At 36.0% G+C, this 24408-nt stretch overlaps 1 protein-coding gene across 1 annotated transcript; it reads right to left on the bottom strand.

The window, feature by feature from the left end:
• Positions 1 to 1150: 1150 nt before the first annotated feature.
• On the bottom strand, positions 1151 to 22279 carry LOC139120880 (uncharacterized). Its single transcript, XM_070685500.1, has 6 exons — positions 22184 to 22279; positions 21184 to 21289; positions 13006 to 13277; positions 6476 to 6646; positions 5557 to 5697; positions 1151 to 4089 (listed from the first exon to the last, which is right to left on the bottom strand). The coding sequence occupies exons 1-6, from the start codon at positions 22229 to 22231 to the stop codon at positions 3697 to 3699; spliced, it is 1131 nt and encodes a 376-aa protein (XP_070541601.1). The 5' UTR covers positions 22232 to 22279; the 3' UTR covers positions 1151 to 3696.
• Positions 22280 to 24408: the final 2129 nt, after the last annotated feature.

Below are 24408 nucleotides of genomic sequence, written 5' to 3'. Positions count from 1 at the left end.
CTTGGTCTTTACAAAAAGAATGATGTTCAACATGAAGGGCAAATTGTAAATGAACACTTGCTAATTATAAAAATGTTTTTCAACTTGTAGTCAGGGCACATTTGAAATAACCCTGACTTGCTTGTCAGAAAAGGAGTGATTATCAACCTGAAGTCAGGGCACATTTAAAATGACTCTGTCAGTGTGAGTTTCTATTTGAAGACAGGTTACATTTCTATATGTTGCTGACTTTGTCTTGAGCGAAGAATTGAATTTCAACTCGTAGTATGGACACATTTGAACTGACCCTGACTCGCTTGTTAGAAAAGGATTGATTTTTAACCTTAAGTCAGGGCACATTTGATATGACCCTGACTTGGTCTTTTGATAAAGCATGATTTTCACATGAAGTCAGGGCAAATTTGAAATGACCCTGACTCGCTTGTTAGAAAGGAGTTATTTTTAACCTAAAGTCAGGGCACATTTGATATGACCCTGACTCCCTTGTTAGAAAAGGAGTTATTTTCAAACCGAAATGCCCCCCGACTTTGTTTTTTTATGTATGGCATGATTTTCAACATGAAGTCAGGGCACATTTTTCTGACCCTGAGTTGCTTGTTAGAAAAGGGTCGATTTCAACCTGAAGTCAAGGCACATTTGATATGACCCTGACTCTGTCTTTTGATAAAGCATGATTTACAACATGAAGTCAGGGCACATTTGTTCTGACCCTGAGTTGCTTGTTAGAAAAGGGTCGATTTTAAACCTGAAGTCAGGGCACATTTGATATGACCCTGACTCGGTCTTTCGTTAAAGCTTGATTTTCCACATGAAGTCAGGGCACATTTAAATGACCCTAACTTGTGGTCTTTAGAATCGGTGTGAGTTTCAACTTGAAGATGGGGTACATTTCAAATGACAGTGTTTTCTCTTAAAAGAGCAGTGATTTTCAACTTGTTGTCAGGGCACATTTGCAATGACCCTGACTTGGTCTTTTGATAAAGCATGATTTTCCACATGAAGTCAGGGCACATTTTAAATGACCCTGACTCGCTTGTTAGAAAAGGATTGATTTTTAACCTTAAGTCAGGGCACATTTGATATGACCCTGACTCGCTTGTTAGGAAAATGAGTTATTTTCAACCCGAAATGCCCCGACTTTCTTTTTATATATATGGCATGATTTTCAATATGAAGTCAGGGCACATTTTAAATGACCCTGACTTGTGGACTTTAGAAACAGTGTGAGCTTCAACTTGAAGATGGGGTACATTTCAAATGCCAGTGTTTTCTCTTGAAAGAGCAGTGATTTTCAACTTGTCAGGGCAAATTTAAAATGACCTTGACTCGCTTACTAGAAAAGGAGTGATTTTCAACAAAAAATGCCCCGACTTTGTTTTTACACATATGGCATGATTTTCGACATGAAGTCAGGGCACATTTACTATGACCCTGACTTGTGGTCTTAGTAAAGGTGCGAGTTTCAAATTAAACAGAGGGTACATTTCAAATGCTGGTGTTTGTCTTGAAAAAAGGAGTGATTGTCAACTTGTAGTCAGGGCACATTTTAAATGACCCTTACTTGGTCTTTTGATAAAGCATGATTTTCAACATGAAGTCGGGGCACATTTTAAATAACCCTGACTTGTGGTCTATAGAAAAGGTGTGAGTTTCAACTTGAAGACAGGGTACATTTCAAATGCTGGTGTTTGTCTTGAAAAAAGGAGTTATTGTCAACTTGTAGTCAGGGCACATTTGAAATGACCCTTACTTGGTCTTTTGATAAAGCATGATTTTCAACATGAAGTCAGGGCACTTTTTAAATAACCCTGACTTGTGTCTTTAGAAATGGTGTGAGTTTCAACTTACATTTCAAATGCCAGTGTTTGTCTTGAAAAAAGGAGTGATTGTCAACTTGTAGTCAGGGCACATTTGATATGACCCTGACTTGGTCTTTTGATAAAGCATGATTTTCAACATGAAGTCAGGGCACATTTGATATGACCCTGACTTGTTGTCTTTAGAAAAGGTGTGAGTTTCAACTTGAAGACAGGGTACATTTCAAATGCTGGCGTTTGTCTTGAAAAAAGGAGTGATTGTCAACTTGTTGTCAGGGCAAATTTAAAATGACCCTGACTCGCTTGTTAGAAAAGGATTGATTTTAAACCTGAAGTCAGGGCATATTTAATATGACCCTGACTTGTACTTTGGATAAAGCATGATTTTCAACATGAAGTCTGGGCATATTTTAAATGACCCTGACTTGTGGTTTTAAGAAAAGGTGTGAGTTTCAACTTGTAGTCAGCATACATTTGTAATTACCCTAACTCGGTCTTAAGAAAAGGTGTGATTTTCAACTTGTAGTTGGAGCATATTTTGAAAGCCCCTGACTTAGTCTTTATATCTGGTGTGATTTTCAACATGTGTCAGGGAATTTGAAATGACTCGACTTTGTCATCAGAAAAGTGTATTTTCAACATAAAGGAATGTCACATTTGAGATGACCTGGTTTATCAGATAAAGTGTTATGTTCAACCTCAGGCCTTGGCACTATAAGTGATCCTGACTTTGTCTTCAGAAATACTTTGGTTTTGAACATGGAGTCAGGGCACATTAGGAATTAACCTGACTTTGTTTTCAGAAATACTTTGGTTTTCAATGAGAAGTGTGGGCACTTTAAATATTGTGGTTAGATATTTTATACTTATTACATAGTTTTATGTAAAGCTGAAGTTAGGACATTTTTGAAATGACCTAGACTGAATATCATAACTCTGCCAACTACAAAAAGTCAAGTTTAATTTTTTTAGTATTAGTATATTTCAAATGGACTAATTTGGCATTAATAAAACTTATCTTTCTTTAAATTTTATGTACTGACTTTTGTAACAATATTGGCAATAAATATCCAATGGATAACAAAAATCACCTAAAACTGAAACAAAATTTTAAGGTTTACACAGCTAGTATATAGGTAATGATATTGCTTATTTACAACCATGATACTGTGCAGTGATTCAAAATAAATTTTTTCCAGCAAATTTAACCAAAATATTCTCGACAAATAAGAATGCATCATTCCTCACAAATGATAAATTTGAGTTTCTCTGCCCCTGACTGGAGTACCAAACCTGTCTGATAAACCATTTGATAGAAAGTTGGCTTTTAAATTTATCAAAAGAAAGGTCTGCAGATTTCTACACATCAATTCATTGCATTACAATACAAACTTGTAGATTTCAACATAATTTGAATATAACACATTTTTATCATGCCTTTGAAAAAAAATTGAAAAAACTGAGAAAAAATGCCACTGTCACTGTACAAAATTTTAGATTTCATCACTGTTTGTAGAAACCTAATTGTGGTTATCCCTATATGGACGTGTAAACCAAATATTTAAGTTGTTTAACAGCCGTTACGGAGAAGATTTTTGCCCACAAATAGCAAATTAGCCTGAAAAATACACACTGGCATATTTCATTTTAATTTGAACAAATCTGATTAAGATCATCCCTACAGACCTGTTCTCCACATATCAAAGGAATCAGACTTTAAGTTTGAAGAAGCAGCTTGGAATGTAGAAAGATGACAGACTCTGGCTACATCACCTATGAGATAAGCTCCACGTCGCTGAGAGTGGGGCTATAAAGCACACAGAAACACAAACACACATGTATGTACACATGCATACGTACGTATGCATTATTGTCTTTCTTACTGTTCCTGGTCACTTTCATCCTCTATCTCTCTGTACCGTTCATGTAATTGTGTCCTAGTCTGTTTTGGCAGCATTCCACTTGGTGTGAGGGAAAAATCCCACATGATTGATGCCTGAATCCATATTATTTGTGTATTTGGTCTTCTGTTTCTTCCTACTCCTCTATATGTTGGCTTCCATGCTGCTTTCCATGACCCAGTGTACCAATGAAGAGTAAGCACTTCCTCTTCTGTCTTTAAGCAAACCACTTTGCCAATTTGTGGCTGTCTTTTCACATCTGGGAGATAGACTGCTACAAGCATGCCTTCTTTCAGGCTGGAGAAGTCATCCATTTTCTCAAGGCTATTTCCCCTGTCTTCACTTGTTGGAATTGGTCTCCCAATGACAACCTGTCAAAAACAAATTTTATTATACTAAGGCCCGGAAGAAATTTCCTTGAAATTCCCCCTCCTACTCAAGCCAATTTAGAATCTTTTTTTGAGATGCAGCAGATACTTCTGCATTGCAATCATTGAAGTGCCGTTGTACAACTGAGCGGTATGGAAAAGTCCAATGGAGACAAATTACTAGTCAGTGCAACCTGTTTGAAGCTTGCTGTTTCTATTGCAGAGCACAAAAGGTCCTACTTGCTAACTGCATAATTCACTCTGATCACAGGACAGAATTATGAGACTGTTCTGTAAAAAGTGGTGGGGCAGAGGTTAAGTGGCTAATACATGGGGTGAAGGTAACATGAATAAAAACATCAAATGATACAGCCCTCATTGAGGAGTCTAATAGCACAAGACTGTTATCATTTTACTGTTAATCCTTTTTGTAGCACATATTTTTAGTTCTTCTGGCAGCAAGTTGAAATGCTCAGAATTAGTTCTGTGAACACTGCCTGTATATTTAATGCCTCTATCGTTGTGAACTGTTTGTAAAGTTTGGACTCCAAGTCATCAGTAACAATGTTATTAGCAGGAATTACTGCTGGATTTGACAGAATAACAAATAAAAAACTTGCTCATTACCTCAAAAGCTGAGCAAAAAACTCCAAGGAACAATTTTTTTTCCCTCAGGCAGAACCACTAATACATGTACACATTAGCTTTTCTGACATAATGCTAAAATACTAATACTCATTTTGTACAAAATGACATCATGAAAATGGTTCACAGCATATTTTTATCTCACTAAATTATTATTAATGAACAGCAGTGACTTGAAAAGATATTCTAATGTTAGCGTAGCACTTAAAGCCCCAGTGCTGCTAACTTTTGATGATAATTTCACCATTTTTATTTTGAATGTGAACCATAATTCCTTTTCCTTCTCCCCAAATAATGTTGATATACACAGTATCCAGCTTGTTAACTCAGCCCCTATGGTTGTAAACTGCTTTGTTATTGTTGAAAACTGACTTCTGGTCCGGACTAGAATTCAAATGTAAACAATAACCATGCATTTTACACATATAGACGCTAAGTTGACAAGCTAAATAGTGGGTGTTTCAACATTCTTTGGGGAGTAGAATAAGAAGTTGCAATTGATTTATAGAATAAAAATAATGAAAAAATCACCAAAAGTTAGCAGCACTGGGGCATTAAGCTATATTAGAATATGATACAGAACCAGGTAAACATATATATTCACTTCAAACATATTTATACAGCTAAAGGGCATCAATCGATGTCAACAAGAAAATAATAACATTGAAAAGAATTGTTGGCTGCCAGTCAAAGTGTAAAATTAAAATCAAAACTTTTTGAATAATATAATTTAAACAGTAATGTGATTTGCATCTAAAAACAAAATGCTATTTGAAAAAAAAGACTGCTTTACACACAATAGTGAATCTTCATGGCTATACTCACATCTGGACACTCATTCTCAATGTTCTGTTGAATTGAAAGTATGTGATCTGGCATCGAAGTGTTCTGCTGCCTATCTCGTCTCTGCTTGGCAGCATCAATCAAGTCATGTAGAAACCACCTTTGAGGTCTTGAAGATGGAGCCTGATAAGAAAAGTAAATTTCAATGAAAATATCTTATAGCATTGTTCACAATAGTATCATAGATATTATTTACAAAACCCAATGGCGTAACAAAACAAGCCAATATGATAGTATTTGGTTTATGCATTCTGATGCTGCCCCTTTCTGTCCCATTAGAATCAAACAGTTGCTGTACCAATATGAAATTTATGTGTAAAATTGATACAAACTGACAAACTAGTATCAATAGGTGGTAAATACACCTTGAGAAGAAACGTTGGTCTCAGTTAGTAGTGTTTTTCATTGAAATAAACTCAAACAAACCAGTAAAGAATGACCACATGTAATTTTTCTTGGTGAACGTAAATCTTTGACAAATGCCCAGTCAAGATCTGCACAATTAACGTTTCTCCAAATTTCACCCAAAATTGTCACATGTGCAGGGATACCTAAGAAAGTGTAGCTTTGAATGAAAACGATAGCTTTGACACCGTGCAGCATAGCTTGGTTAGGGAAATGATAGTTGCTGGAATGGAATCCATAAGTTTGGTCGTCTAAAACGATAGCTTTGAAAATATTTTTATATTAATGGCGTAAACAAGACGGCTGACAGCAAATGCAGTGGTAGCAGCGGTAAATATTTTACCTGTTTTCGACAAAAAATCACCAAGTTGTGTTGTGTAAGATGCTGCGTTCAGTGAGGTTCACGTTCGATTACACTTCCGTAAACACAGAATAAAAAGACAAAAAGAACCCACATAAAATACTTTCCAGTCCATGTGAATGCACGTTTTCTTACCTTTGCATGATCATTGATATTTTGTGCAAATTCTCGTAGCCACTGTTTATCTCTTTCACATGTGATTCTTCCCTGGTATGCATCAGGCAAGTCTTTCCGTAGTCTTTCTGGGTCCATTTTCTCAATGCTAGGTTTCACCCATTCTGGCACATCATCAACATTGGGTAAAGTCTAAGATATTTCATAAAGAGACATTTATTGTAATTACAATCTTTCCCAGGAATTTTCAATGACATGCTGAGTGTAGCTGGATAGAGCTCCTTTGTGTTATGCTGAGAATGATTGCTGAGAATGAATTTTTTGTGACACACGTGTTGATGGAGGAGGAAATCTTTGATAACCCACTTCAGTTGGCCTGACCAAAATGGCAAAAATAGCTGCAAAAATATGTACAGCAGTTAATTTGATCAGTTTGATCACAATTTGAACATATTTAATTAAAATCACGTGTACAAACATGTCTACTAAATATCAAAGCTGTCTGATGAGTAGTCTTTCAGAAACACATTTTTTTACACAAGTGGCAAAAATTGCCCCCCACAATACAAAAGTGCCCATTTTTACCTAATTTCAATATATCACATTAATATAAACCCTTTGAACGTGTAAACCAAATATCAAAGCAACCAGACAAGTAGTTTTTGAGAGAGAAAAAATGTTTTGACTACAAATGAGAAGAATTGCCCCAAGATAAAAATTTACATATTTCATTCAAAATTCTATATCTAATAATATTATATAGGGCTAAGCCCTTGGTGTCGCGCCAGGCGTTGAGATTAAAAATGTTATTTGTATCGATTCATGATAAATAATCATAAAGGATAAAATAGAATTAATTGTTACTTTCCATATACGTTTGTACAAGTATGACCGGTTTACCCTCTGATGACAGTTCACGTACACGATGTCAGACCCTGTAGGTATAGATTTTCTGTTATGTGTAAAAAAGTTTGACATAAATTTGCAATTTTTACCATGATTACTATCTATTGTATTTAACAAGGGACGTATTGTGCCACCATTAACTTTGCAATAGTAACTGTACGCCAAACTTCCAATATTGTAAGCTGAAAACCAGCGTCACTTCTAAAAACGGGTAAATTTTACATATAGTTATTGACACAGAGGGCGCCTTTCTAAGATTCAATCCCAGCATTCTTTGCGAATGTTCTCGTTCATATGCACGACAGTTTTCTCTCTTCTTTTAATTTTTAGGCGTGATAAGAAATTTTGTATAAGCGACAGGGTGGATAATAATGATTACTCGCTAATGGAAAAGATATATTTTATTAATGGCATGTTAAAAAATAATAGAGAGCATGTTTCGAATTTGTTTATTAACGAGCACTCAAAAAAACATGGCGGCGCCCACGAAAGAAGGGTACACTTCCGGTTACTCGCATAGTATATTATGAATAAGCGCATGCGTAGTCAGTAAGCCGCTGGCGGGACTATTAAGATAAGCTCTAGCAACCTGTGCACCAAATATCAAAAGCTATCTCATCAGTCATTTTTGGAAAAAAAAATTGACCAAAAAATTGGGAAAATTGCTCCAAAATTATAAATACGAATATTTCACTACACTTTATACAAAATGGACTGAGGTCATCCTGAGGAACATAGGTACCAACTTTCAAAGCAATCAGACAAGCTGTTTCAGAGAAGAAGATTCTTTGACTAAAAAATACCGTCAAGGACAGTGTGCTCATAGTTGGTTTGAATTGGTCCATCAAGAAATATTTAAACAAGAAAAAAAAAAATGGCAAAAGTAAATGAGGTCTGAAACTTTAGGTACTGGAGGTCAACTTTAGGAACAGGCTTAGCACAGGAATGTTTCAACACAGTCCTTCATGGTTTCAGCAGGTCTGCCAATATGTATCAGTTCATGAACAATGACAGGAAATGACTCAAGGTCAGTAAAGTAGCCTGTTTCAGTCACTGCCACCACTCTTACACATAATAGGCACACTGCATACAAATAGGTTAGAGATTACAGAATCTACATCTCAGATGTGTGGGCTGTTTCTGTAAATGCCACCACTCACGCACATTTGCAGGATTCCCCCTTTTTCTTACCTTATTTGAATATTTTGACACTGACATATTCATTTGAACAACGTTACATCTAAACCCCTGGGTCTATACCTGTTTGGCGGTTTGGGAGCTTTTGCGTGTGACTGACGTACATCCGTACATACATACATACATACAGACACCACTGACTCACCATATAAGCTTTTTGGTATTTATATACCAAATATGAGGTAAAAATGAAATAAAAAATCCAAAAAAAATACAAACATGCAAATTATACCCCAATTTGTACACAACTAATTAAGAATACCTAAAGGAACTTGCAAACCAAGTTTCAACGCAATCTGACCAATGGTTACATAGTTTTAGCAATTTGCAGTATATTTCCCTTTCCTTCCTTATTTGCATATTTTTGACACTGGTATGTTCATTTGAACAAACCCACATCTCCATCCCTGCATGTACAGCGTACATTAAATACTAAGATGGTAGGTCCTTCAGTTTGGAAGTTTTTTGGATATGGACTGAATAACAGACATAGATACATATATACATACACACAGACTTGCAAATGAGATGCAAATGAACTGATTCACTCTATAAGATAACCTCTTTTTGGATATATATAAATATTATATACTAATTCTCTTCATCTGAGCATGAACAAAAGAATACGGTGCTGACAATGGTAGGCAGTAGGTGGACTATTTTATGAGCAAATTAACTTCGGTAGTTTATTACGTCACGTATAGGCTGAAATTTCAGTGTGTTTCATGTACAATATTTGTTTGTATGGTAACCTGTTTAACCTTTGAGTTTATTTTCTGAAGATTTGTTCAACAAAAAGTTAGTCAATGTGTGACAGGCACTGACAACAATGTCAGTGCATCTTCATTATGGAGGGAATCAAACCAATGTTTGTCAAAATCTAACAATGCAGCATATGATTCGATGTGCCATCATCACACATGCACGCCCAGAGACAAGAAATTTGATGTCATACATATCCATCCACATTGAACTGACTGAGGAAATGTTTCAACTGTTGCGATGTCTTTTAAGCTGTGTTTTGTTCTCAACACAGAAAAAACCAAATGTTACTGTGGCTGGTACTAGTTAGTAAACCCGATCATGACTGTCTAAGGGGGGGCCATCGATAATAAAAGCTGACGCACGACAAACGTAATTCTTTCGTTTAGGGGGAGTGGTAAAAGCTCATTTTGTTTTGTGTGTGTCAAAATCGCATAAAGATTTTCTACTGTTTTGAAGTGCGACTTTGCAGTGAGAACGCGAAACTACTTTCGTGTTCATCCAGAACAGAATGACCACAAAATACGGAGACAGAAAAGACAACGAAAAGATATGAATGTGAAATAAAAACTTGTATGCTTTTTCAACGTGAAACATGTACGTGAAACATTTTCCTACATGCGAAATACATTAAAATGTTCCGTCTTAAAAAGTGAAATGCGTAAAGTGGAGTTTTTTTAATTAATATGCCCTTCCGGTATTTTTTCATGGGCGTGCGGATCGGAGGGGTGCTTGTGCGTTTGTCAGAAATGGTATAATACGAAATTGATTTCTCATAAAAACTTTCGTTTTGAGGGGGGAGGGAGGGGGTTTCATGTAAAACGAAGGAATTACATTTCTTGTGCGTCAGCTTTTATTATCGACAGCCCCTAAACATTTTATCAAATTTCCACTATATAAAAACATGTGCACAAACCTAAAGGTCGTTGGGCCAGCATATCCAAAATACATGTACCATACCATATTTTGGCTGTCGATTGTGTGGGTGGGGGAGGGGAGACGTGAAGATTGATTGGGTATACAATATTTTTGTGGTTATTTTCAACATCAGTACAAACTATGGACTATGCTTACAGTTTTGCGAAATCATTAGTGTGGCAGTGCCACCACCAACTATTCATGACACTGCCCCCTTACTTCTTGCTAGCTTACGTTCAAAAAGGTTCAGTTTTATGATATCAGTACACCACTTTCACAAATCCAAGAGAATCAATTACAACTCAAAGAGTTTACCTTTCGCACATGTATTTATATATAGGCACACATATGATTTGTTTATCTTGTAATTGTTCTGGCTTACACGGCAGATGTTCAAGCAGTTGACACCTCTGAGTATCACTGACCGATTGACAATTGTTTGAGTAGTGGAACCGAAGTTTCCCAAGTGCCCTTGTGTTTCTTCATAAAGTCATTTTCCCAAAAAATCTTTGTAATTGGAAAATCCTTTAAAATTATGTGGATTTCTGTATGGTCTACGTGTTTATGAAATGATAAACATTCATGCCATTCCAATAATTTTTGTTGACTGGTGGTTGTGTTATTTTCACTGAGCGGTACACCTTACTGTTGCTATTGTTATTGATGTGTTATTATGAATTTTCGAATAGTAAGGATGTCTTTAACCCTTAAAGTGCCATAGACTTTCTATGCAATGCAACTACCAGGCCAAGGACTTTTTGAACCAACTTCTCAACATGTTACACTTTTTCAGACTGGTGCAGTTCATTTTCTGTGATGAGAAACCCTAACAAACCATTATTATTTTCAAAGCGCAGGATATGAAGAAGCTCTCTATGACAATGAAAAGTTTCAAATTACACGCTGAAGGTGTAAAATTGGGCTAAAATGCTCGTTTTTTGTTCAAAATTCACTCAAAATGATAAAAAGTTTCTAAAAATGTATAAAATTCATCAACGGCCTTCAAACTTGAATAGAAGTTTTGTGTTATCGAAAGACACAAATTCAGTTACACGATTTCAGCATCATGTAACATCATACGTAAGTCATAAACAAAAAACAAACAAACAATTAGTGTCTTTCAAAATAATACAAATGCTTCCTGTGCAAATGCATCTCTACAAAATACAAATAATATTTTACATGCAGTACACTAAATGTAGATTGACAGCTACTGTGTATGGAGCATCGGCATGATTGCATTGCCTAAGCATTGTCTTTTACTTGTCTATTGTATTTGTTTGTTTATTTGTTTGTTTGCTTGTTTATATATTTTTATTTCTTCTAGTGGAAATGATTTTCCAGACAAAAATTCAGTGTACATATCCACTTTGTCAACAGTTTACTATCATATGATTTCTTGTTGTTGTTATTTAAAATCTGTCTTCAAAGTTAGAAGAAATCAATTTGTTTGCCTGTAAACACAAACAATTAATTTGCATACACAGAGACAACAAGGTTCCATATTGTACAGGGAGGGGTAACTATTGTGCAACACATGCACACAACTATAGGGCATATTCAACTGACTCTGTAGACATGTAGTTTCAACCGCCAGTATAATTATAATGAAGAGTTGAAGACAAAAACACATTTCACTGACCTTGTCATTGATTAATTTTGGTGTTTGACCCAACTTACATTAGTTTAATTCACGTACGCGTGTGTAACTATCTGTGGCTTATCGAGTCACAGACTCGTACTACCAGACAATACTAGTCAATCCGTTTGCCAAGTTTGATCACGTATTTTGACAAGCACGCCACAAAATCCACCACGAAATGGAATGAAACCACTAAGTATCGAGAAAAAGTTTCATGTCCGGTTTATTTCAGTTAAAAAAATGCGTAACACGTAGGAAATGTCTCGCAATGTCAACAGTTCGGAACAACTACATTTCATTTACAATCCGGGTCGACTGTCATGGCCGTCTCGCTCCAAGCCGGCCGGAGGTCAAATATCAACAGTTTAAAGGAGCTTATTGGTAGTCCAACGCTTGAAAATCGACAAAAATACACTTCAATTTAACCAAATCCTTACAAATTTCTCAATCTTGCATGTTTTGGACTTCGAAAACCTTAGTTTTGGGCTTCGAAAACCTTAACCTTGGGTTCCATGTCGAGAGTTCGGCATCACACAGTGCCGCCATCTTGGCCGCCCATACGTTCGAAGTTCACTATTGCGATCAATTTGGTCAGCAAATCGCGTAATTTTTTCGTAAAATACTCTCAAAAAACTGTCATTTCTATCACCCAGGGGGCAGTAGCTTCGCATAATCATGGAGTTCCGTGTCTACGGCATGGTAAAGCTTTCAAAACGTACGTACGTGTTCTGTTCAATGCACTGTGGCCGTATCCGCGTACGATTGAAACTGCGGACCTGATTAAATATTCATGAAAACCGCTGACCTCTTTTAAAGAAAGTTCGCATAAATTACTGGAATTTTCGATTGTTAGGCTGCATGATGTCATTATTTTAGTCCTTATATGGTACTAAACTGGGTTCAAAGGGTCAGGAATACCCTTCTTCTGGCTGAGTTCGGCAATGCATAGCTAAGTTAGGCATAAGCATAGAACGCAATCACTGTCGGTTTATATACCGACGTGGCGCCGAGAGCGAGAATGCCGTGTCGGTTTATAAACCGACGCGGCGCTTTAAGGGTTAATATCCAATATTGGAGTTTAAAGGGTGTTAGCGAAGTGACAGAGATGTAAGAGGATATGGCTAACCTTCAAGCAAATCAACCCCTTTGATTCTTCAATTGGTGTGAAGTCATCATCTTTAAACTGGAGAACTGGTCTCCAGTTTGAAGTTGAACGATGTCTATATCTCATCCGCACTTTACCATCAAATTCCTTGAACTGAAAATGCAGTGGCTTTGACTGTCCCTTGAAGTTCTTCACCATGTGTGGCAACAGCCATTTCTTTATGTCAAACACTCCTTCTACATGTTTGACAAATACAGGGACATTATATGAATTCATCACAGCACGCTCCATATCTGCACAGAAAGACATTCAGAATAATAAACACTAAAGGGAATAGGGGAAGTGTGCTTAAGACTGCGTTCACAAAAACCAGGGGGGCTGGAGGAATTCGGGTAACATTTGAAAATTTTTGGGGTTAGAGGAGGGGGGACTGTAAAGTTTTGCTCTACCTACAGGGGGACTTTAAAATTTTTTGGTTCCCTTTTTTTATGATTCCAAGGTTTGGTTGAAAATTCAATGAAATTTAATTACATTTTTATGTAATTCCATTGTTTTAATGTTAGTAATAATTATGAAAGATCTAGAACCATTTTGTACCATTTCATTACTTTTGTCTCAAAAAAAATTTAAAAATTTATGAATTTTCGTTAAAAAGCAAACAAGTAGGCGTAGTATTGGGGCAGAAGCTGGAACTGTTGATAAGTTTTTCAATAGTTCTTTGAAATATATCAAATACAGTTGCTTGCTGTCTCCCTAAAGTATGCTGAAACACATATTATTCAGTTTGTCGACAAAAGCCTGCATATGGGAATATTGGGTGATAATTGAATCAGAGTCCAGACTGAAAGTCATTTGTCAATGATACAAATGCGGGATACATATTCACAGGCTGTGTTGGCACGCTGAATACTGTACAGTTCAACACTCTGTAGGGAGTTGAACAAGAATGCAGTTGTATAAACTGAACAAAATTATTGTCAATATTATCAAAGTTAATACAGCTACTGCCCTGCTACTGCCTACAGGCAGTGTCACTGCTACTGTATACTATAGCAGTAGTGACAGAGATAGTTCTGACTATGAAGTAGCTGAAGAAGAGTTTGGGTCATGTGACACTCATGACGGTGAAACATATTTGTACACAAGATCAGGCCAGAAAGCACGACACAGAAGACCAGGAGACTTGAAAGTTATCTGGGATTTTTGAATTCTAGCACATGAGAATAATCAAATATTTCAATTATTAAAGAAAAAAGATAGGGTCACCATGCTTGATTTTCTAAATTTTCATATTAGTAATACAGTAAAGACTCTAATTTAAAAAATACCGTCAAGACGCTGTACCTTCTCTAATGTGTGGCCAGGTCAGGTAATGGTTGTTGGCATGGAGTTGTTGGTAAATAGTTGATGATGTAGGGGTATGAGGTGGGATATGGACCGAAAGAACCCAAAAGATGATTAAATACATCAATCAAAAAAATTCTAAGCTACAGTATAAACTACCTAAAGATAGTTCAATATGGAAAAAAGTTAAATAATTCAGAAATAAGAATTAACAGTCCAAAATAGTAATGACGCACTTCCCTACTGACCTGAGTGCATGTGAAATACACAACCTGGCATCTATAAATTAAATGTACCGGTATACCAAGTGATCATTTTAAGTCACTTTTAACTGTTTTAAATGGATTTTCAAAGAGTCCTGTGGAAATGATGAAAAACGCTTATCTGGTACTGTGTTTGTAAAACTTCATGGCTGATAATTGTCATAGTATTGAAAAAAAATTGAAAGTGAAGAAATTACTGTTTTTGATAGGCATATTTACCTTGAAATACATGACCGTGTAAAGAATATTGTCTTTTCTAAAGTTAAAATGCTCCTTTGTGTGGTCAAGCTTTCCACAAGCATCAAATGTCGTACTTCATATAGGAAGGTCTGCCTCTAGAGGGCGGGCATCATGAACAGTGTTTGTTTGTTAGTTATTTCCTCCACATAAATTTCTGATTGTACTGTGGCCGACGTCCGATTTTCCTGTCTAAAACTTTCACTCATTTTCGTTCATATGACTCTGAAACCCCAGGAAACGATTGGGAAGAAAGAGTTATCTTGAAATATTGAGATACTCGCCGATATTTTGCAAAATTAAATGAGAAAAAATGCAAGGAAAATGCCGACTGGCTAACGACCGTTTTCAGACTCAGAGGCATCATATCATCTGCAGATTATGCAACAGGCCCATATCACGTGAGGCCATGAGGGGATATCCACGCAACTCAGTACCAAACACTAGCGCACACAGAGTGAGCAAACACAAAGTGAGTACCCCAGCTCAGTAGTCTGTAATAAGTTGTAGTCAACTAAGAAACCTTGGAGAAAGGCTTAACACTGGCTATGCCGCTAAGTTCCATTTGATTTTTGTCACAGCTCAAAATCGTCTCCTACACCTCAACCTGAACCATGAACACCCCCACCAGTTTATGATATGACCCATCACAATAGCATGACGTCAACGGATCTTGACAGACGGAAGTATTGACAGACGGAAGTAGTTGACACCAGCATACTGGTTTTCAACTCTAATACCTTCTCTGTCTATAAATAGACACGAGAAGGTAAAAATACCGTCAATGACGCTGTAGCTTCTCTAATTAGTGGCCAGGTCAGATAATTGGTTATTGGCATGGAGTTGCTGGCAAATAGTTGATGATGTATTGGCATGAGGTGGATATGGACCCAAAGAACCCAACAGAACAGATGATTAAATATATCAATGAGAAAAAATTGTAAGTTACAGTATAAATTGCCTACAGATAGTTCATTGTGGAAAGAAGTTAAATAATTAAGAAATAAGAAATAAAAATCCTGAAATAGTAATGACACACTTCCCTGCTGACCTGAGTGCATGTGAAATGAACAACCTGGCGTCTGTAAATTAAATGTATACCAAGTGAATAATTAAGTCACTATTAACTGTTAAAATGCAATTTCTAAAGAGTCCTTTGAAAATGATGAAAAATGCTTATTTGGGGTTTGTGTTTGTAAATGTACCGCATGGCCAATACTAGTAATTGTCATATTATAGAACAAAATTGAAAGTGATGAAATTACAGTTTTAATAGGCATATTTTCCTTGAAATATATGACCCTGTAAAGAATATATGCTGGAAGTGTTGAAAAGTAATTTCTTTAAAGAAATTACTCTGTGATAAAGGATTTTTATTCTTTGAGCTTAACATATTCAAACATTGCAGTTTTTTCAATGTTGTGCAGTGCAAAAATTTTTAAATGCCTGAAAAATACAAATTTTGGAAGAATTACAGTCTTTGTGATGTAAAATTATGGGTTGACAGAAAAATAATGGTTAATCTGTTTGAAGTACTACTTCACTATGATTTAAAACTAAGTATTCTGTAAGTGGAATGGTGTGGCTGCATCCACATGCAGCAATCAAGGAATGCCTTGTCTCTCATTCCCTCATTTCCAGCCTGCCCCATCCCTGAAAAAATAGTTTGGTCATATATATATATAATGTTAATAATTTCTGTTTTTGTTAAAATATGCCCATCTCAAAAACTTTGTTTATAATATAGCTTAGAATTTTTTTGATTGATATATTTAATCATCTTTTGGGTTCTTTGGGTCCATATCCCACCTCATGCCCCTACATTATCAACTATTTGCCAACAACTCCATGCCAACAACCAATTACCTGACCTAGCCACACATAAGAGAAGGTACAGCGTCATTGACGGTATTTTTTCATTTCTAATAGCTTCTCTGTCTATACATAGACGAGAAGCTAATAAAAATGTGTGACTTGATGGAATTATTTTAATTTTAGCAAAATAGCATTATTTCACCAAAAATTTCAGCGATTAAAACTTTTATTTGATGGAATATTTTATCATTTCTTATTGGTATTGTCAATTTAGTAAACTTCTAACTAGCATTTAATGTGCCCAGGAATTCACCATTCGCATACTCTTTCATGGCCATCATTTTGGTGTGCTCTTCAGCAGGTGCCATTGGTGTGGCCATTTCAAGTTGGATTACCTTAAAGCCGCACTTTTCAATCCCAGGTTTTCGCATTAGTGGAATTCTCCTCCCAGTCAAACGCTTGGCCAGTAAGATGTTTGATTTCTATAACACTGATTACACAAAGTGATCTCAACCTTTATCACATTTTGATAATCCTGCAAACAGAGTTTATGCAAGCTATTGATTGACGGTCGGTTCAAATCGCCAACGGTCATTGATTCCCCACCACAAACGCTCGAATTTCCTAAAAAATTGTCTTCCAGTCGCGTTAGACTTTGAATATAACCACACAGTTCGATCGGCAGCAACTTCGCACTGACCGCTTGGCAGTCTGTCTGTCTTTTTGCGGCCGCGGAAAACTAAAAAGTGGCATTTTCTGGAGCGTGTGCCCGCTTGTTGCCTGTTTGGTGTCCACTTACACAATGAACACCGCCATACCTTGGCGTCCTTTTAAGGGAGGCTCCGCCTTTAAGTCGGCTTTGACTGATAATTCAAAAAAGTCGACTGTCTTTAAAAATGAATCAATTAAAGAACTTGCCTGGGAATATGGCTCTACAAACTACTAATAACAGGTAGTGTTGGACACTTCTGAGCAGAACTGCCCAATAGATTTCTATATTTTCTTTGTGTGCATCCCTAATACATATGCAGCTACATGATCATTGTAATCCCTAAGCAATTATAGTGTTGGCTGGCACTCTTTAATTTTTGGTAAATATTATTTATAGAAACTCATTATCATGACAATTAAATTTATTGTTATGGAAAATGGTCTCCACTCTACCAGAAAATCCTGGGAAGAACATGATGATAATTGGGGGGGGGGGGGGGGGGGGGGGGGGGGACTTTAAAATTTTTGATCATATAGACGGGGAGCTTGAAAATTGTTAAGGGTATTGAGGGGGGGGGATCTGAAAAAAAATAAGATTTCAATCACAATTCCTCCAGCCCTCCTGTTATTTGTATACGCAGCCTAACATTTCCTTTTTTTTACTCAGGACAATGAAAACTCACAGTAGTCAGGTGGCTTAGCAAAAATATCGTTACACGGATGACAAAAGTGCCAAATTTGCTACAGAGGTTCGTACATATGTGTAGATCAGAATTAGCTATTGCTCCAAAAATTTAGGCCACCGGAAAGGCTCGATGACGTCATAAATTCAAAATGGCCGCCATTATATTGCTTAAAAATGGTAAAATACGGTTTATTCAGCCAGTTTTCAACATCCTTTTGAATAAACTGGCACAAACATTCTAAATTATAAATAAAACATTATTTGACGCAAATCAATTATTATGATGACGTCACAAAGCCAAAATGGCTGACCATATTCAAAATATCCCCATAATATCGTCTGAAAATGTTCAAATACTGTTAATTAATCCTGTTTCCAGCACGTTAGTGCCTGAACTAAAATTAACACCCAAAATTACAGACAAAACATATAATTGATGCAAATTAATTATTGTGATGACGTCATAAAACCAAAATGGCAACCGAAAATTTAAAATGGCCGATTATGAAGTTCACTATGCTCGGTACAATAGCCAATTTACATGACAAAATGATAGTTTAAAGGTAATGTACGATTTGTGTTGATGATCCGTAAACTCAAAATAAATGATAATGTACCAAAACTTAGCCATAAGCTCAACACAAGTTACAAACTATTATGAAATTATTGATTATTTAACAATGGCCTCTGTCTGAAAAACTGAATCAATATAAAGGAAATGAAGGCAACTTTACACACCGGTTCTACCTTTGAAAGTGTAACGATATAGTGAGTAGATCAATAGTCGTGTGATTTCAAGATAACGAAAAACATGGCAAGAAACCGGTGAATAAATCATTCCTTGACCCTGGTCATGTGACCTTGGTCCTCGCAAAAAGGTTTTATGTTGTTATTTTGGTCTTTTGCTTCAGGCAAGTTTGAGAAGCCTTTTCGCTTGTTGCATTTTCTGGTTTTTTTATGTCGCGACGTGTGGTGAGAGTTTTGTACCACAGTAGTTCTCTTTTCGGAGGGTGTGCTGGCCTAAAAAGACCATTTTGTCAGGGTTTTATGAACAAAGAGAAGAATTTATTGCCTTTGGAAGCTAGTTTACCTTGCTTTTTTGCAGCTTTCGTGAATTTTACGAAAAGCGTCTTTGCCTTTCGTTTTTGGTCTCATTTTGCTGTTTTGAAACCAAAAACATAAAAAACGCCTGGAAAAACATACACAGAAATGGAAGCTAAAACAAAAACAAGAACTCAGAAAGATTCTCAGATTCATCAAAAATCTTGCAAATCAAACGTTAATAAATATTGAAACAAAGCATTAAGCAACGGCTTGATTTTAATCCCACTCCAAAGTGCCTATACAGAAAAATTGTCGTATGAGATATCAACAAATTTATTCGCATCATAAGATTTTACAATCAATGTCTCAACGCAAGAACTTCAACAACGAGATTACAAAAAGAAAAACATAGCTTTTATCAAAAAGAAGTTAATGTAATAAAACGTAATCTATTCTTCATCAACAAAAGAAAGAGTAATGATTTAACAAAAAAACTTTTCAGCACAACCTCATCAAAACCAGCCTAATCAAACAATGCTATAAGAAACTGGAAAATAAGGAAGGCGAGTAAACACTGGCTATGGTTTTCCAGAAAACTTATAATAACGTATAAAAGGAAGAAAAACATACAAGATATCCTCCTTCAAGCAAAATTCAAATGAACGGTCTGAGCAACAATTCACGCAACAATCAGACCACAACATAATGATCTTAGTATCTCTCTTTGATGAACAATGGCTACCATAAAACTAAGCATGTGAGAATACAAAACCATTCAAGTGACTGAAGAAGGGACCCCACTTTGGCCCTAAACGCCGCTAGGAGGAATCACCAACATAAAACCCTTTTTCTGGGACCAAGCTCACATTACCAGGGTCATAGCACTGTCGATTCTCTGGTTTCTCACCATGTTTCCCCAATTTGATTAAAATCATATGTAGAGTATGGCGACGTCTATACTTACGCAGTATTCTCCTGCTGTCGCCTCTCACTACAGAGAATACCACGCAAGTATGGACGTGGCCATACTCTACATCTGATTTTAATCAGATTGCATGTTTCCCATGTCACAAAATCACATTGATCTATTCATTTAATACAGTATCACAAACAATGGTAGACCCAGTGTGTGAAGTTGCCTTCATTTCCTGTTTATATCAATTTGATTTTTCAAACACAGACCATTGTTTAATAATAAAAAATAATCTCATAAGAGTTTGTTACTTGTGTTGAACTTATTTGTTAAGTTTTTGTACATTTATCTTTTTTGAGTTTATTGATCATCAAGACAAATCGAGTTTATTGATTATCAAGACAAATTGTACATTACCTTTTAAAATATCATTTTGTCTGGGCTATTGTACCAAGTATAGTAAACTTCATAGTCGGCCATTTTGTAGCTTTCGGTTGCCATTTTGGTTTCATGACGTCATCTCAATAATTAATTTGCATCATTTATATGTTTTATATATAATTTGAGGTGTTAATTTCAGTTTATGCTGAAAATAGGCTTAATTAACAGTGTTTTAACATTTTTATACAATGTTACAGTGGACATTTTTAATTTGGTCGGCCATTTTGGCTTTGTGACGTCATCATAATAATTGATTTGTGTCAATTTCATGTTTAATTTATAATTGAGAATGTTTGTGCCAGTTTTCCCAAAAGCATGTTAAAAATTGGCTGAATAAACCGTATTTTACCATTTTTAAGCAATATAATGGCGGCCATTTTGAATTTATGACGTCATCGAGCCTTTCCGGTGGCCTAAATTTTTGGAGCAATAGCTAATTTTGATCTACACATATGTACGAACCTCTGTAGCAAATTTGGCACTTTTGTCATCCGTGTAACGATCTTGCTGTTTTTTGTTGCTAAGCCACCTGACTACAGCATGTTGCCTAAGTGACTTGAAAAAACTCAATCTGAGGAAAGTTAATGCTGAAATTACAATATTAGTATCAGACACCTGCCGTCTTATCAGAAACCTATATGGTAGTTTTCTCATTTTGTACAATATCATGAATGCATAATCTTAATGCAAGGGGGTTATACTGGTGTTTGTAGCAAATCATGTCACTCCTTTAAATTAAAACTTACCATCCATTGTATAAATGTTTGTCTTCTTCAAGTGTCTGCTGATGCAGGAAAACAACTGGTCAATATCCTCGTGAGTATGACCGACCGGTAGGAAATGAAGGTCAACCTGTGATTGTGAAGGATACATCACTGAATAAATAGTGACCATTCAAACACATGGAAATTGTATTCTTTCACTTTAATTTACCATTTTCCATAGAGGATAGAGATAAGGAAATATCTTGATAACTCTGTGCCTGATTTGAAATTAAAGGGGAAGTTCACCAAGGCTGATTTTGCGTATGTGCTGCCTTTAGTGTCACTTATTCCGAAAAGCCATTTTCACCATTCATACCTCATGCAATTTTTTACAAAAACAGATAAAAATAGTAGTGGAAGTTGTAGTTTAGGGCTTTTCAACTCAATTTATTTGGATCATGGAGAGAAAGTGAAAAGCTTGGCGCTTTCATCATGTGATATGGCAAAGAAATCGCGGGGAAATGGCTTTTTCCAGAATAAGCGACCCAAAAGCTATGTAAAAATCAACCTTTGAACCTCCCTTTGAAGTTTTACACTACAGGTATAATCACACCCGTTTAAACTCATTGTCTATTTTAAAGGTACATAAGCTGTAACTTGTATCAAGTTTTTCAGTTTCAGTATTTGCTTCTGTATATCAACTACAGTGTTTGACCAAAATCCATTTGTCATGCAGAAATTTCAGGTGTTTTTTGGGTCAATGCAGCTTGTATGTGTGTAGTGATCATTGCTTACTGTTTACAAATGAATTCTAGTCTGGACTTGAAAACAGTTTTCAACAATAACAATACAGATTACACTCATATAGATTGTGTTGATATGCTAAATACTTGGCATTAAATTACAGTTTAGGCATTCAATGCAGAAAGTTTAGGGAAACCACAAAACAAAAGTTCTGAAAAAAAATAGCCAAAAGATACAGCTTCTGGAGCTTTAATATGAGGGATCTATTTAAAGTAACATGTTTACTAAATAAACTCACCATATCAAATACCTTGTACTGCACCAACACATGAGCAAGACTTAACATGTATCGATTTTTATTTCACGATAGCAGTTGTCTAATTGAGTAAATAAACATCTGGATAAACGGGCTCGGTTGTCAAACAATGTTTGCAGCAGCAGGTGCATGGATAGGTTGCTGTCGTGTGGATAGTTCAACAGGTCAACATAAGCCGGTATTATTTTACCACCTGGTACATTAGTATGGATAATATTGCCTGTATTTTGGAGAAAAGAAAAAATATTGGGAGAATTATTTCATACATTATTTAACAATCACTGTACTTGACTATTAGAATCAATGACATTTATATGACATGCAGACATGCAATATGAGCGATATAACATAAAATAAAATTACTGAGCAATCATAAAAATCACACACAGCCTCCTCTCCCCATTCATTATTCCTCCCTTGTAATAGTCGCGCCAGCAGCTTACTGACTACGCATGCGCGCATTCATAATATACTATGCGAGTAACCGGAAGTGTACCCTTCTTTCGGGGGCGCCGCCATGTTTTTTGAGTGCTCGTAAATAAACAAATTCGAAACGTGCTCTCTATTATTTTATAACATGCCATTAATAAAATATCTTTTTTATTAGCGAGTAATTATTATTATCCACCCTGTCGCTGATACAAAATTTCTTATCATGCCTAAAAATTAAAAGAAGAGAGAAAACTGTCGTGCATATGAACGAGAACATTTGCAAAGAATGCTGGGATTGAATCTTAGAAAGGCGCCCTCTGTGTCAATAACTATGTGCAAAATTTACCCGTTTTTAGAAGTAACGCTGGTTTTCAGCTTACAATATCGGAAGTTGGGCGGTACAGTTACTATTGCAAAGTTAATGATGGCACAATACGTCCCTTGTTAAACACAATAGATAGTAATCATGGTAAAAATTGCAAATTTATGTCAAACTTTTTACACATAACAGAAAATCTATACCTAAAGGGGTCCGACATCATGTACGTGAACTGTCATTAGAGGGTAGGCCCTAAACCGGTCATACTTGTACAAACGTATATAGAAAGTAACAATTAATTCTATTTTATCCTTTATGATTACTAATCATGAATCGATACAAATTACATTTTTAATCTCAACGCCTGGCGCGACACCAAGGGCTGAGCCCTATATAATATTAGTATCATCTGAATAATCATATATCCCTTTGGAGTCATGATTGAGGTAAACAGAGGAATGATACCAGTATTGCCATCATGGACTGGCTGATGCAACAGGAGTTTTTCTGAATCTTTTTTCTCATACATGAAAAATAATTACAAAGTCATAAAATCAGCTTGACCTATAATTCTTGAGTATATAATTTTGTCATATTTTTTATTTAATTTTACATAATGATAAGTTTTGTTTCCAACAAAATCTCATAAACAGTCCAGGTTGCATCCATGTACCGGTACAAAGGAGATATGTTCAATGGTTCTAAAGTCGTTACAGGATACACACCGACACGGTACTGCATTACAAGCAGAAATTTCCACTATAAATGCTTAATTTTTGTAAATCTGGACAAATGTCAAAAAGTCAGCTATTGATCGAACGTGTTTGTTTGATCCAAGAATCTCCTTATTTTACCATGTTAAAAAGAGGCCCTTGTCATTCAATTACATGATGTCTGAAAATCTTAACAAACTAAAAAAAATATTGTTTTTGTCATAGAATGCAAGTTTCAAAAACATGTGCTACACCTTGAGTGAAACAGACAGTGTTTACCTCAAATAGATGGTTATAGCCACTGTTTATTATACCAGCATTCAAAAACTACCCTCAGTGTACAATGACATGCATCATCAGCAGTTCCACAGTGCACCCATGACTTCTTATATTCCCATTGAAATAACAACAGACAGTAGGGGAAGATTTTTATGCAGATTTCCTCCTTAAAACACTGTGTTACATGAATATATCTAATTAACATTAGAACTTTCATCCTGTGGCCCACATACTTCTACAATCGTTTGTGTTGTAAACACAAATTTGTGCACTTTCAGAGACATGTCATACTGGCATCTGCACAGTTGCATTATTATTGGACAATAGCATGGAGAAAATTGTGTTAGCGACAACTGAGCAATGGATATACCACTAGGTTTTGACCGCTTCACTCCAGATTAGCACTTGTCATTGTTTGCGAATATATATTGGAAACTGGTCAATATATTGCATTATATCATACC

The sequence above is a fragment of the Ptychodera flava genome, chromosome 20, assembly GCF_041260155.1.
Source record: "Ptychodera flava strain L36383 chromosome 20, AS_Pfla_20210202, whole genome shotgun sequence".
In the NCBI taxonomy this organism is placed as follows: domain Eukaryota; kingdom Metazoa; phylum Hemichordata; class Enteropneusta; family Ptychoderidae; genus Ptychodera; species Ptychodera flava.
The sequence above is the reverse complement of the archived record's forward strand: the minus strand, read 5'-3'. Positions and strand labels throughout refer to the sequence as shown.

What these genes read in the sequence shown, in the direction of transcription:
- LOC139120880 (XM_070685500.1), bottom strand. Translation starts at nt 22,231, where the DNA reads ATGTTAAGTCTTGCTCATGTGTTGGTGCAGTACAAGGTATTTGATATG. An exon ending in AAACATTTATACAATGGATG is followed by an intron (nt 13,278 to 21,183) that starts GTAAGTTTTAAT and finishes CTTTCTGTGCAG; the next exon opens with ATATGGAGCGTGCTGTGATG. An exon ending in TTGAGAATGAGTGTCCAGAT is followed by an intron (nt 4,090 to 5,556) that starts GTGAGTATAGCC and finishes TGTTTTTGACAG; the next exon opens with GTTGTCATTGGGAGACCAAT.